The sequence below is a fragment of the Meriones unguiculatus genome, chromosome X, assembly GCF_030254825.1.
Source record: "Meriones unguiculatus strain TT.TT164.6M chromosome X, Bangor_MerUng_6.1, whole genome shotgun sequence".
NCBI lineage: Eukaryota > Metazoa > Chordata > Mammalia > Rodentia > Muridae > Meriones > Meriones unguiculatus.
The window spans coordinates 143,306,109-143,320,477 of NC_083369.1; the positions used below are offsets into that span (position 1 = coordinate 143,306,109).

General features: G+C 40.4%; 1 protein-coding gene across 1 annotated transcript in view; it reads left to right on the forward strand.

The window, feature by feature from the left end:
• Sms (spermine synthase) overlaps positions 1-14,369 on the forward strand; it is a 50,950-nt gene that overhangs the window by 12,922 nt on the left and 23,659 nt on the right. The window contains exon 2 of the mRNA XM_021626778.2: positions 12,810-12,930. Coding sequence (XP_021482453.1) covers positions 12,810-12,930 — 121 coding nt within the window. The remainder of the gene's footprint in view (positions 1-12,809; positions 12,931-14,369) is intronic.

The following is a 14,369-nucleotide window of genomic DNA, read 5'->3' on the forward strand; positions in this document are numbered from 1 at the left end:
CTTGCAGTTTCTGTCTTTCTCTCTGACATAAATAAAAAAAAAAACATAGATAAATAAATATAATTTAAAACTATTAAAAAAAAACTCCAAAGAAATCTTGAAGCTACAAGGTTTTACAAAAGATTTTTAACAAACATTCAAGAAAAAATTATTGGTTTTGTCATATTCTTTTCTAGAGGACAGCAGAGAAGGAAAAGCTTCACGATTTTACCAGCAATGTTGTAATACTAAAACCAGACAAATATAGTCCCAAAAGAGAAAACTACAGTTCAAAATCCCTCATGAACAGAGACACAAAACCTATAACAAATTGATAGACAAATCCTTAGCCATTAAGATTCAGCAATTTAGAAAAATATTTACATAAACGACCAAGTGATAACTTCATCTTAGGTATACAACTGTTTCAATAATTAAAAAAAAAATAGAAAAAGAGAAATCTGATCCATTATATTAGTAGGCCAAGGAAAAACTTTACACTATTATACTAAATAATGAGAAAAAGTAATTAAATTAACTTTAACACCTATTCAAGATAAAAGGGAATTAAAGCAGGGCTGGAGAGATGGCTCAGAGGTTAAGAGCAGTGGCTGCTCTCCCAGAGGTCCTGAGTTCAAGTTACACCAACCACATGGTGGCTCACAACTATCTGTAATGAGATCTGGTGCCCTCTTCTGGTGTGTAGGTGTACATGCAGGCAGAACATTGTGTACATAATAAATAGGAATTAAAGCTAACTTCCTCAACTTTGTAAAGTGTATCTACAAAGCACACAACAGCAAATAGTGAATAGCTTCTGTCTCTAAGGGCAGCAAGGCATGTCTCTTCACACCTCTGCCAGTAAACCCAGCAATGAAGTAGAGCCTGATCAGCAAGGCACACAGAGGTGTAACAGCTTTCATAAGATAAAACAGCTTTCAAATATAAGCAGGTGGGCGCCAAAACCCATTGCATTTATCTGTTTTTATGGGGGCAGTGCTGTGTCTTGGCATGTGTAGCATATGTACCAAGGTCAGAGGAGCATTCTAGGGAGTCTATTGTCATCTTCCACCATGTGGATTCTGGGAGTACAACTCAAATTATCAAGCTTGGCAGCAAGCATCATTTATCTCCTAAGCCAGTTATTCTCAGCCTGTGGGTTGCATATCAGATATTCTGCATATCAGATATTTACATTATGATTCATAACAGTAGCAAAATTATAGTTATGAAGTAGCAAAAAAAAATTTATAGTTGGAGGTCACCACAGCATGAGCTAATAAAATAAAAACCCTTTAATAAAAGGGTTGCAGCATTGGGAAGGTTTAGAACCACTGAGGTAATAACTCATACCAACTAATGGTATTTATCACCCCCCAATATGAAATTCAGGTTTTAGCAAAATCTCCATTCCTATGCTTTTTAAAAAAGGTTCATTTGTTTTATGCCTATGATCGTTTTGCCTGCATTTTATAACTGTTTACCATATGCTTGCAGTGCCCTCAGAGGCCAGATGAGGGCATTTGATCCTCTGGAACTGCAGTTACAGACAGCTATTAAGCTGCCATGTGGTTTCTGGGAACCATACCCCAGATCTTCAGAGAGAGCAGCCAGGACTCTTAATCCCTGAGCCATCTCTCCATTCTCCTCTATGATTTTTTTTTTAACTGAAACAGTTTCAAGGATGACACCCATAGACATAGTAATGAGGATGGGGAAAAAAAGCTCAGAGGTCTTAACCCTGACAAAGAGCTGTACACAACCAAGGAATGCTGAGAGTGGGAGAAATAGTCTTCCCCAGGGAAGAGCACACCAATTGGTTAGCCAGTACCAAATAGTCAGCCCTGAAAGCATATATGCAAGCAACATCATACAGGCTGAACTTGCTGTATTTATTTAGGAGTGTCTGTCTGTCTGTAACAATAAATAAGGAAAGAGGCCATGCATTTTCAAGAGTGCAGTGGACAGGGGTGGGAAGTAGGTTCATGGGAGGGCTTAGGGAACTGAGGGAAAGGGAAGAGGGAAATGGCATGATTATAATCTCAAAATTATTTAAAAATAAAAAAGTAATTTTAGATGTTTAAATTTATGGAGAGAGAGAGAGAGAGAACTTGCGTGCATACTGCTTTTCATGACACTGTACCATGGCTCCTGTTCCATGGCACTATAGTACAAGTGCCTGAGCCACAGTGTGTGTGTGTGTGTGTGTGTGTGTGTGTGTGTGTGTGTATGTGTATGTGAAGGTCAGAGGACAACCTGAGGAGTTGGTTCTCTCCTAACATGTGGGTTCTGGCTTCAAACCCAGTTCCATATGGCTTGGCAGCAAGCACCTTTACGCACTGAGCCATCTTACCAGCCTGCTGTGCTTTATTTCTCTACCTAGGTTAAAGTCCCTCATTGGTTACATTAGAAGAAAGAGGGTGGTTTGCTCTCCGGATGGCTGTGAGCATGAATCAAGACTGGGCTTGTCTCTCTTTTTAGATTCCCAGTTTTAAGAAGAAAATGGTCTGACTAATGTTTCATTTCCAAACCAAAGAGGCCTTAGAATTGTATGCCAGATTATGTTTTTTTATAAGCTCCACTTCCATTTACGAGGGAGGTTAATTTACAGAGGACAGATTGGTATGAATGATTTTAAAGCAAAACAATTGCATCTGCCCACCTTCTAGGGTAACAATGGTATGGGAAGGTAATAGGAGCTGGCCCCATGTGTCCTTGGAAATGTCCCTTTTAACTGCTTTCTTTTGCAGTGCGAATGGGACAGCAGGACAGGGAAATTAGTGGCGCATTTCCATTATGTTATAACTTGGTGTGTTGTGAATTTTAAGGAATAGTCATTGTGGCTGGTACTTCATAAACATTTCCATCTGCCTTTCCTTAATGCGTGCTTGTCTGAAAGGAGTCTGTGCTGGTATTGCATGGCTATTAATCTCAGTTCAGTCGGTCTTTTTTTTTCCCCTTTCGTCTTTCTTTCTACAGTTAGTTTTTCTTGGTTTTACTGCACTTTATGAATACCAGAAACTATGATGTGAAACAAGCTTGACTTAAAATCGCTGACCTCGTTGTTCTGTTCTGCGTTTTACAGCCATCCTTCTCTGCGAACAGTAGCCTAAGACTGTGGCTGCAGGAACATTGACAGCAGGATAATTTATTGCACGGGAACAGCCCCGTGGTCCCCCCACACGTCCCCAGCACTTGGCAGAGTGCTGTTTAGATATTTACTGTTGGACAGTGAGAAGGGATGGAAGAGACCCCTTACCTATCCTGGTGTTTTGCAGTTGTGCCTGAGCCTAGTGGGGACTGTGTTGGAGGAACTTAGTCTTGCTTTGGTTATCTTTGAATAAACAGGAGTAGGAAGGCTCAGCTCGTTTCTTTGTGCTTATTCTGCCTGACCTATTTATTTAGTTACAAATCATATTGTAACAGACACCACAAATTGTATTTTTTAAAGGTTTTTAATTTTTACATTTATGTGTATGTGTACACGACTATGTATCTGGGTGCCTGAGGAGGCCAGAAAGAGGCATGGGAATCCTTTGACACTAGAATTATATAGGTATATAGGTGGTAGTGAGTTGCTTGATGTGGGTGCTGGGAAATGAACCCAGGTCCTCTGGAAGAGCATCAGCAGGTGCTCTTAACTACCAAGCCTTTTTCCAGCCCACATACTGTCTTAAAGGTATTGCATATTCACTTGGGCCTACAAGATAACTAAAAGCAAAACGAAAGCCTGGCACCTGTCTTCATTTTGTGTTCTGTTTTTTGTTTTTTGTTCTTTTTGTTTTGTTTTGTTTTGTTTTGTTTTTTTGCTTTAGGTCAGATTCCTGTTTGATTGCTAAGGCATGGTAATCACTAAGGAGTATCTCTCTACCTAACCTATCCCATGCCCCTTTAAGGCTAAGAAGAGCCATTGACCTAAGCCTGCAGTTACCCTAGATTAATAGAACAATAAGGCTTTGCAGGCCAAGCGTAGCCTGATGGAATTCCTGGGGTCAGGTTTCTTTGCTCCCATTAAATCTCTAGTTGTAACTTAATATATGACTTCCTGGTTATATGATAGTTTTCAATATACTATTCACAGAGTTCTTTGGCCATCACCATAGTCAGTTTTAGAACATTTTCATTGCCTCAGAGAGAAACCGTGTTATCTCTTAGCTATCATGCCAGTTCCTTCTGACCCCTTTATCATTCTTTCCTTCCAGGCTCTGGCAGCTGCTAATATACTTTCTGTGTTTTGGAGTGAGCCTTTATGACTGCATCATGTAAATAGAATTGTATGCTATGAAGTCCCTAGTATCTGGCTTCTTTCTTAAATGTTTTTCAGATTCATCAATGTTAATGTAACATATATTTGTACTTTGTTTAATTTATGGCTGAGTAACAGACCACAGTATGGATATAGCATACTTTGCTTCTCCATTTATCACTTGATGGACATTTGAGTTGTTTCTGCTTTTTGGCTATTATGAGTCATGTTGCACTGAAGTTCATATCCACACTCGTTTGGGTGATTCACTGTCATGCAGCTGTTGTGAGGTGGGGGAGGGTTTGGAAATATAAAACTAACTCATCAAATGTTGAATGGCCCAGGAACCACCTGTTTTGACTGTCACTTTAGTCCCAAGAAACTTATTGGGTTTCTGAATGAGTTGAGAAATCTAGGCAGATTCTTTTTGCAGTTATAAAGTTAGAATTTTTAAATATAATATAGAATTCCTTACTATGAAGGCTTTTAAAATGTGTACACATATACATACTTGTTATACACACACACACACACACACACACACACACACACACACGCACGCAGTGATGGGCTTTTAGTCTCAGCTGCTATGGAGGCTGAAGCATTGGGGTCCGCCTGAACAATAAAGCCAGACAGTCTCCAAAAAAAAAAAAACACAAACAAACAAAAACAGAAATAAAACCCAAAAGACTGGAGAGATGGCTCAGCTATTGTTGTTCTTCTATAAAACTCCAGTTCAGTTCCCATCACCTGTGTTGGATGGGTGGCGTACAGCTGCATGTAACTTTGGCTTCAGGGGATCTGATGCCCTCTTCTGCTCTCCTCAGGTACCTGCATGTATGTTGTATACACATATACAGACACAAAAATACAAATGCACATGTACATTTTACAAAATGAATCATGCCAGTGATGCTGGTAGTTCCTGAACACACATTTTTTTGGACTTGACATAGCTCACATATAATACATTTTAGTGTACAGTTACATACTTGAACCAATGCCTGCAGTTGAGCATTCATCACCACTGCCAAAGTAAGAATCCTCAAATGAATTTTAAGGAAGCTGTCTAAGTGACTTCAAAGTGGATTGTATTCTTGTGTCCTTGCTTCCTCTTGGGTTTATAGGTCTTTCAAGAAAAACCCCAAAGTTGGTTTATGTGAAGGAAACTACATTAAGCTTAAGTTTTTTAGTTCTGAAAACTCACTAAAGTAAGTCTGGGGTTTAGGTAAAAGAACTGTGTGTTGATAGTTTTCCTTCAGGTAGCTACAATATGTCTTTAACGTAAAAGTTCAGAGCCATAGAAATACCAAGATAAGGCCTGGCTAAGAGTGGCTTAGCCTGCAGTTGCTGTAGGAGTGGCCTGCTCCCGGGATGGCTCATTACTTTTAGCCTGTGGTGATGAGAGTGGTTAAATATCTCATGAATCTTAAGTGGCTTGAGCTCTACTGTGGGAAAGCAGCTTTGGTGGGGTATATTAGTAATGTGATGTGGAATTCCCAGGCTTCATAATTAAAAATATGCTTAACCAGACTAGAAATTCAGTACCACCCCCCATTTCAGAAGCCAGATGCTGTGCGATGAATGTAAGAGCTGAAAAGAGTTCAGACCAAATAAAAAAAAAGTTCCAATTCCTTCCTCTTACAGAGGATGGTTGCTAGAGTTGGCTGTGGAGTCCTATGCTGCTGAATGAAAGATGGAATCTTTTTACAAGACACAGTTGGGGTTTTACACCTTTAGAAATTTCTCACATCATTCAGTGTTTCCATGGCCATAGTTTTCCTAAGAGTACTTTTTGAAGGTGAAAACTTTAAGTAACACATAATTGTCCCAAGTTGCAGGATAAGCTCCTCCTCACCATGTGTTAGAATTGCCAAATTCCCTAGGGAAGCATCTAATATACTCAAGTTTTAAGGCGTATTTTAGTCCCTGAAGGTGAAGAAGGACTAGGAGTAATTGAAGGCATGTTTCCTGTCTTTAGCAGCATCTTGAGTTTTTAGTTTTTAGTCAGTGTGTCTCCTTAGGCTCCTAAGGTGTACAGCTAACCTTTTGCTTACCCCATGGCAGTACAAGGAGCTGATGTATTTTTTTTTTTATGGTTGAGGAAGTTAGGTCTTTAGGTGAGATGTGAATCATTCTATGAGTTTGGGTGGGCCAGAGCCGGCGTTGGGCTCTTGTAGGAAAAGGTTGGTAGGATGAGACCATTTTGAAGACTTCGTAAGCAGCCAGTGGTATAGGTAAAGTTTCCCTTACCAGAAATAATTGAGTTTGAAGTTTTTCAGATTATACATTAAATGTTTTAAAATTTTTTTGAATATTTATATTTATATATTTGGTTATGGGATACAGGTTGAAATACAGCATTTATATATGGTTCTATAACTATTTACGTATTTGTGTTTCATGTGCAGTTTATACACAGTGTGAATTTAGTACCACAATCATAAAATAATTTGAGTACACTTGAGGTTTGACTGACCTGTCATCTGAGGTTAGATGCTGAAACATCTGCTTCTTAGTGTTATGTCAGTGCTCAAAAACTGTCCCATTTTGGAGGAATTAGAATTTCAGATTTTTGAGATTACAAAGCCTCATCCTTTGTAACTAGAAGAAGAGACCTCATGAGCCTGATTGTGATTTTAGATAGGAACTGTATAAACAGTTGCCCTGAAGGCGGAGTCCAGCAGCATAGACAGGTTTAGTCTTCAGCCATCTGGAGTGAGGGTCAGAGGAGGAGGTTCTCAAAGAGAGACCTGTAAATAGATCCCTGGTAGAAAATGAGGCAGGGAGAGATGACAGCACCCCTCACCCCCACCCCACTCCTGAGAGAGTATATGCCAGTGTGCATGTATGTTTGAAAGCCAGAAGTCACCTTTGTGTTGGCTATCATTTCTCAGGTTGTATCTATCTTTCTTTTTGAGGCAATCTCACTGGCCTGGGGCTCAGGTTAGGCTGGCTGACTAGGAAGTCCCAGGGATCTGCCCAGCTCTACCTTTACCTCCCTAGCACTGGGATTATTAGTGTGTTTCACCGTGCCTAGCTTTTATTTTTAAACATGGATTCTAGGGATTACCCTTGTTCTTTTATAGCAGCCACTTTATGAACTGAGCTCTCTCTAGACGTTAAGGCTTCTGTTCCTTTTCTTTCCTCCATTTACATCCTTTACCCCTTCTCTTCCTTCTCCTCCTGGTCCTTCTCCTCTTCTTCTTCTTTTGGTAGTGCTGGTATATGTGGACCATGCGGTTCATCATAAGTTATTGTCAAGTAAACAGCAGGCAGCATCTTGGAAATAGGTCCATTGTGTGTTCATTAGACAAAAGACATATTTTACCCTGGGAGCTGTCACTATGTTTTGGAGCTTTTTTGGATGATTCTTAGTCATAATTCAAGGGTTATTCCCAACTTTCTTGCCCAGCCATTCAGTGAGTTTTCTTTTTGAAACATTTTATTTTTTCATTGTTCTGTGTGTATGAATGTTTTACCTACAGATATACCTGTACACATGTACATTCAGGGCACACATAAACTAGAAGAGGGTGTCAGATCCTCTGGAACTGAGGTTACCTACAGATGGTTATGAGCCACCATGTGGATGTTGGGAGTTGAACCTGAGTCTGCTGTGAGAGCAGTAAGTGTTCTTAACCCCTGAGCAAGTCCTTTCTTTCTTTCTTTCTTTCTTTCTTTCTTTCTTTCTTTCTTTCTTTCTTTCTTTCTTTCTTTCTTTCTTTCTCTCTCTCTTTCTTTTTCTTTCTTTCTCTCTCTCTCTTTCTTCCTTCCCTCCTTCCCTCCCTCCTTCCTTTCTTCTTTTCTCCCTCCCTCCTTCCTTCCCTCCCTCTTTTTTTTTTTTTGTTTTTTTTTTTGGGACAGGGTTTCTTTGTGTAGACCAGGCTGGCCTCGAACTCACAGTGATACACCTGTCTCTGCTTCCCTGAGTGCTTGGATTTAAGCATGTGCTACCACACCCAGCTTAGCAAAGACTTTTCTAAGAGCTGCCCAATGGCAGTTTACTGGCCTAGTTTATATTACTTGGTCTACTTTAAACTCAGGCAGTGGTCTGGAGGCAGGGACAATTGAATCTTGATCTCTTTAAGTTCAGGCCAGCTCTGCCTCTACAGTGCTAGATCCGGGATAGGGCTACCTAGAGAAAACCTGTTTTGAAAAACCATGAAAAGGCACCCAGGCAGTAGAGGCAGAGAGATCTCTGTGAGTTTGAGGCCAGCCTCTTCTACAGAGTAAGTTTCAGAACAGCCAGGGCTACACAGAAAAACCCTGCCTTGAAAACCAAAACAAACAAAAAAGTACATTTATCTCTTAGCTTTCAGATCTTCTTAACATTTTCTCCTGATTTGTAGGCATTTATGATGCCACTGTCCTATCTTGTTTTGTCAAATCTGGTATACTCCTATCCCACTCTCATTTCACCATGTATAGACAGACTATCTGGTTGTTCTCAAAAGTGTTATTCCTCTTTCTTCTGCTTTTTGAACTTGGACCAGCTGGGCACATTTTTTTTGGACAAGAGGACATGCATCTTTGAAATCTTCTAGGTATGACTAGGGTTCTTAAAGTCCTATAAAGGGACAGATTAGCCCTTCACACATTGAATATTGAGGAATGTTGATAGAGCAAACCCAGTTTTTTGGGTAAAGTTACATGTTGCTAGACAGATATAATGGTTAGGTTTTCAATAATTGTAAAGCATTTTCTGGAGCATTTCATGGGTTACTTATGGTTTTATTAGTAGAATTTAGACTTTTTGTTTAATTTTTTTTTGAGCTGGAATCTCAGCAGCTCTGACTGCCCACAAACTTAACAGAGATCTACCTGCCTCTGCCTCCTTAGTGTGGGACTAAAGGCATGCACCACTATGACTGGCTAGAGTTTATTTTTATTGGTTGAGGATTTCAAACCTGCAAATAATATGTTTTAATCAATTTTACACCCTGAATGTATATTTTGTACCTTTTTGAACTTGAGTGTATTTAGTATGAAAATGCTGGGTGGAGGTTCCTTATTTCTTAGTACTAGAGTTAGAACTCAGGGTCTTAAATGATAAGGGGATATATCTCTAGGCCTTTTCTTTCTTTTGCATGCAGTAGTTTAAATCACATTGAAAATTCCCAGGGAACTTTTAAAAATACTGGTGTCTGAGTTGTACATCTAGGTTTTTACTGGTCAAAGAGATGGCTTTGGAATTTTAAATAACTCTCCAGGTGATGATTATAATGTGCACTTAGGATTGAACACTACTGATCTAGATGGATTAGAAACTATGCAGAGATAGAGTAATGAGGATTGCAAATTCAGCCGAATGAAAATGGATTTCCTTTACTTGCAGAACATCTATTAAGCACCCGAGATCAAGATAAGTAAATCACTATAAGTCTTTGAGGGAACTGGAGCTCACCGCTCTGGCATTTTGTTTTTTCCTTAAGCCCTGATTCTTATAAAGAGATACCCCATCCTTTCCTGGAGTCTTTAGGGCCTGGAAGCATCATGGATAACAAGTGAGGCCCCAGATCCGGAAGAAAATGAATGTGAAGTGAAGTGGACATTAAAGCAAATTGAATGATTCCAGTAGCCCCCTGCAGACACCTTTTTGGCAGGGCTGGCACACATAGACACCAACAGGAATCAGGAGCTACACAAACAGTGGGCATGTGAGCAAGTAAAGAATTGGCTTGCCAGGAATACATTCTGACCTGCTTGGTTTTACTGAAGGTATGCCCATAGTATACCTTTTACCCATTAGTCTTTATCTTGAAACCTGGCCAGAGGCTGCTTTTAGTCCATATTGCTCCTTTCTGCTAAGTGTGCCAGTGAGAAAATCAGATGACCTCCATGCTGGCTTGACCAGCAAGCAACAACTGTGCACTAGATCCCATTTCCTTGGCCCAAGTGAGTTTATACTAGCTCTCCAGGCCAGATTTCTGGCCCATAGTAATGCTGAATTTTTCCCTTCATTTGTTTTGTTTTTGTAGCATACAAACAAGAACACTGCTTGGAGGCCATTTGCCAGGAGTATTGTGTCTTTTGTACACTCTCAAAACAGAAAATATCTGGTCTATCTAAGGAAGAGTGTGTAATGACATAGTGGCTTCCATATTGAGGGTAGCTGCTCTTGGTCTCAGTGTTCCTTTCCTTCCTGCTCTGTGCTTAGCTCAGTCACCTGCCCAGTGGACTGATCAATTAGGCTACGGTGTCAAACACAAAGCTGAACTCAACAGGTTTATTTCATGTGATCAAGTTTGCAAATCAGACACTTTTCCCTGTTTGTTTGTTTGTTTGTTTGTTTATTTATTTACATTTGTGTGGGTGTTTTGCCTGCATATGTGTGTACCATGGTGCATGCAATGCCCACAGAGGCCAGAAGAGGGTGTTGGGTCCCACCTGGAACTTGAGTTACAGATAGTTGTGAGCCACGGTGTGGGTTCTGGGAATCAAACTCAAGTCCACTAGAAGAACAGCCAGTGCTTTTAACCACCATCTCTCTAGCCCCCAGAAATACTTTCTAGGGAGGTGGGTTGTCTTAGATGCTATAGTTCTGGAAATAAAATTCAGGCTTCTGTTTTAATTTCCCAAAACCAATTTCAGAAGAGCAAAGCAAGCTGCATTATTTTCTGCCAAATGGGTTTGCCAAAGGCATAGTTTTGCTAGGAAGAGGATTCAATGATTTTTTTTTGTTTTTATAACTTCTTTTTATATCCTGATTGCAACCCCGTCCTTCATCTCCCAGTCCTACCCTCCCTCCCTCATCCTCAATATTCCCTTCCCCTAGTCCACTGAGAAGCGGGAGTTCTCCTCCCGTGCCGTCTGACCCTAACTTATCAAGTCTCCTCAGGACTGCCTGGATCCTCTTCCTCTGTGGCCTGGCAGTGGGATTCACTGATTCTTTGGGCTACTACTTGTATTCCCAGCTGCTTTGTTGGGATGGGTGTATGGCATGGATTCTATGCCCTTTCTTTTTCTCTGATGTGAGGCGTTGACTCACATTTGTCTAGGAGGTGACTCAGTTTGGCTATCAGGTCATTCAGCCCTTCTTTCTCCTTGTATCGTTTGTCTCTTCAAAGGACCTTTGTTACTGGATATAAGGCACACTTAGTTTAGATGCGCTTATCTGATGATACGTAATTCAATTATATCTGCAAGGACTTTTCCAAGGGAAGGTCTGCTTTTGTTTTTTATCCTTTATGAGAAGCTTGTCTGCACAATTTGTTCTTCATTTGCCCTTATCAGGGAATGGCTCCTTTGCAGATATAATTGGAGAAGAATAAACTGAATTTTGCTCTTTAAAGTACTTCATGTTCTTGAAGATTCTTACTTTTCAAAATAGGTCTGTTAGAGGCTAAATTCTTTTTTTTAAATTAATCATTTTTTATTAATTACAGTTTATTCACTTTGTATCCCAGCTGTAGCCCCATTCCTCATCCCATCCCAATCCCACCCTCCCTCTCTCATCTTCTCCCATGCCCCTCCCCCAGTCCACTGATAGGGGAGGTCCTCCTCCCCTTCCATCTGACCCTAGTCTATAGGTGTCACCAGGACTGGTTGCATTGTCTTCCTCTGTGGCCTGGTAAGGCTGCTCCCACTCAGGGAGAGGTGATCAAAGAGCCAGCACCCGAGTTCATGTCAGAGACAGTCCCTGTTCCCCTTATTAGAAAACCCACTTGGAGACTGAGACTGAGCTGCCATGGGCTACATCTGCACAGGGGTTCTAGGTTATTTCCATGCATGGTACTTGGTTAGAGTATCAGTGGTTAAGTTCTTTTGTTTAGACTGGGCTTCACTCTGTAGCCAAGGCTGGCCTGGAACTCATAGTGTAGCCAGGCTAGAATCATCTCCCGGCACATCATCCTGTCTTAGCCTCCAGAGCCATCATGTATGATCAACCAGTTCATGACACCAAGCTCTACTTTGAGGGACAAGTTGTGAGGTAGGACAGGATGGAGAGGAGGAAATACAACCCAGTAGTTTTTTCTGTTAGGATTGTTCAGTTTTTGTTCAGTCAGGATTGTTTTCAAATATGTTACTGGGTATTAATTTTTAATTTCTAATTTTCATTTATATCAATAACAACTTCCTTTTGTAAACATCTGGAATGTTTTTGTAAAATTTTATAAAACAAAAACACAAGTTATTAATGAGATTCATCAATAATTGGTATGCATCCCCTTGCTAAGACTATGTGTTTCCATTAATTTATTTAGTCTAAATTGGAATCTCATTCTTTTGAAATTTCTAGTTTTGTTGAAAGGTTATTTTCCTATGTCTTTGCCGTGCCTAATTGTGGTCAGTTTTTACATTCTTAATTGGGTAGCCAGGTGTTCTTTTTTAGCCTTTTTATATGGGGTGGAGAATATTTAGACTTTGTTATAAGATTAAAATCATGTCACATTAGTTTTTCGTTTAATTTTAATGTTTTTCTTTTTCTTTTTCTTTTTTTTTTTTTTGGTACTGAGTATGGGAACCAGGCACAAGCCATGTTAGAAGCAAGTGTTCTACTATTGAACTCTACACCTCACCCCTTAACTTTTCTTCTGCATTTTTTTTTCCTAATCACCTTCCCTTATTTCCTGTGTTCCAGCTGATGGAGAGGCCATTCTGAAAGGCCTTCAGTCCATTTTTCAGGAGCAGGGAATGGCTGAGTCAGTGTACACCTGGCAGGACCATGGCTATTTAGCAACTTACACGAACAAAAATGGCAGGTAAGTTGATCTGTTGGACTTTAGATGGGAATAAAATTGGGTCTAGGGATGATATCCAAGTTTTTTTTTTTTTTTCCAAGACAGAATTTCTTTGTGTAACTTTGGCTGTTCTGGAATTAGCTGGCCTCTAACTCACAGAAATCCACCTGTTTCTGCCCCCCACCCCCGGTGATGGGATAAAAGGTGTGAGCCACCACCTCCGCTAGATTATTATTATAATTTTTTTGACAAGGAGTCATGTAGCCCATGTTAGCTTACTCAGTAGGCCCAGGATGACCTTGAACTCATGAGTGCTGAAATGATAGCATGGTGGCACATGCCTCATTGATGTGGTGTTAGGGACTGAACCCCAGAATCTTCTGCATGCCCAGTGTTTTTTGTTTTGTTTTGTTTTGTTTTGTTTTGTTTTGTTTGTTTGTTTTTTGGTCCTTTGACAGCTTTTAGAAGGGGCTAAAATTCATAGAATTGAATGCTTTCTCAAAATTCTATTACCCAGGCATTTTCCCCAGAGTGGAAGCCAGCTGGACCTGGACATCTGTCTTGTCTTGTCCTTTTCCTTTTTCCTTTCCCCATTTCCCCATTTCCCCTTTTCCCCTTTTTCTCTTTCCCCCTTTTCCCTTTTACCTCTTTTTCCTCTTTTCCCCTTTCCCCTTTTCCTTTTTCCCCTTTCCCCTTCCTTTCCTTTCTTTTCCTCCTCTTTTTTTTTTTCTTTTGGTTTTTCTAGATAGGGTTTCTCTGTGTAACAGCCTTGGCTGTTCTGGAACTCAGACCAGTCTGGCAGAGATTCATCTGCCTCTGCCTTCTGAGTGCTGGCATTAAAGGAATGTGTCACCATGCCTCTCTTGACATCTGTAGTTCTTTAAAGCTCCATTGATTATTCTGTGTGTCTAGGACCAATAGAAGCAATGTAAAATTGGCAGCCAATGATTTGGAGTTTGTTAAAATTGATTTCTGGAGGCCCTGTCTCTCCAGGAATCTCACACACACACACACACACACACACACACACACACACACACACACGAGTTGCTGCTAGGTTGGATCTGGGTCAGAGTCCCTCCTCCCTTTTTCCATTTCCAACAAGCCCTTGGCTACATTGCTGCTGACTAGAGCATTGTTAGGAGAGATTTATATAAATAGATAAATCTATCTATTTATCTGTATTGATTATATATAAATCTATATATAGGTATATGTGTAGCCTTGGCTGTCCTGGACTCACTTTGTAGACCGAGGCTGGCTTTGACCTCACAAAGCTCTTCCTGCCTCTGCCTCCCAGAGTGCTGGGATTACAGGCATGCGCTACCGTGCCCAGCTGAGAGATTATCTTATACAAAAGAAAAGACCATAGTAAAACACAGGATGGAAACAAGTCAGGCTCAGAAAGATGTTTTCTCTCAACACGTGTGTGCATTTATGTTTGTCAGTCATGACACTAG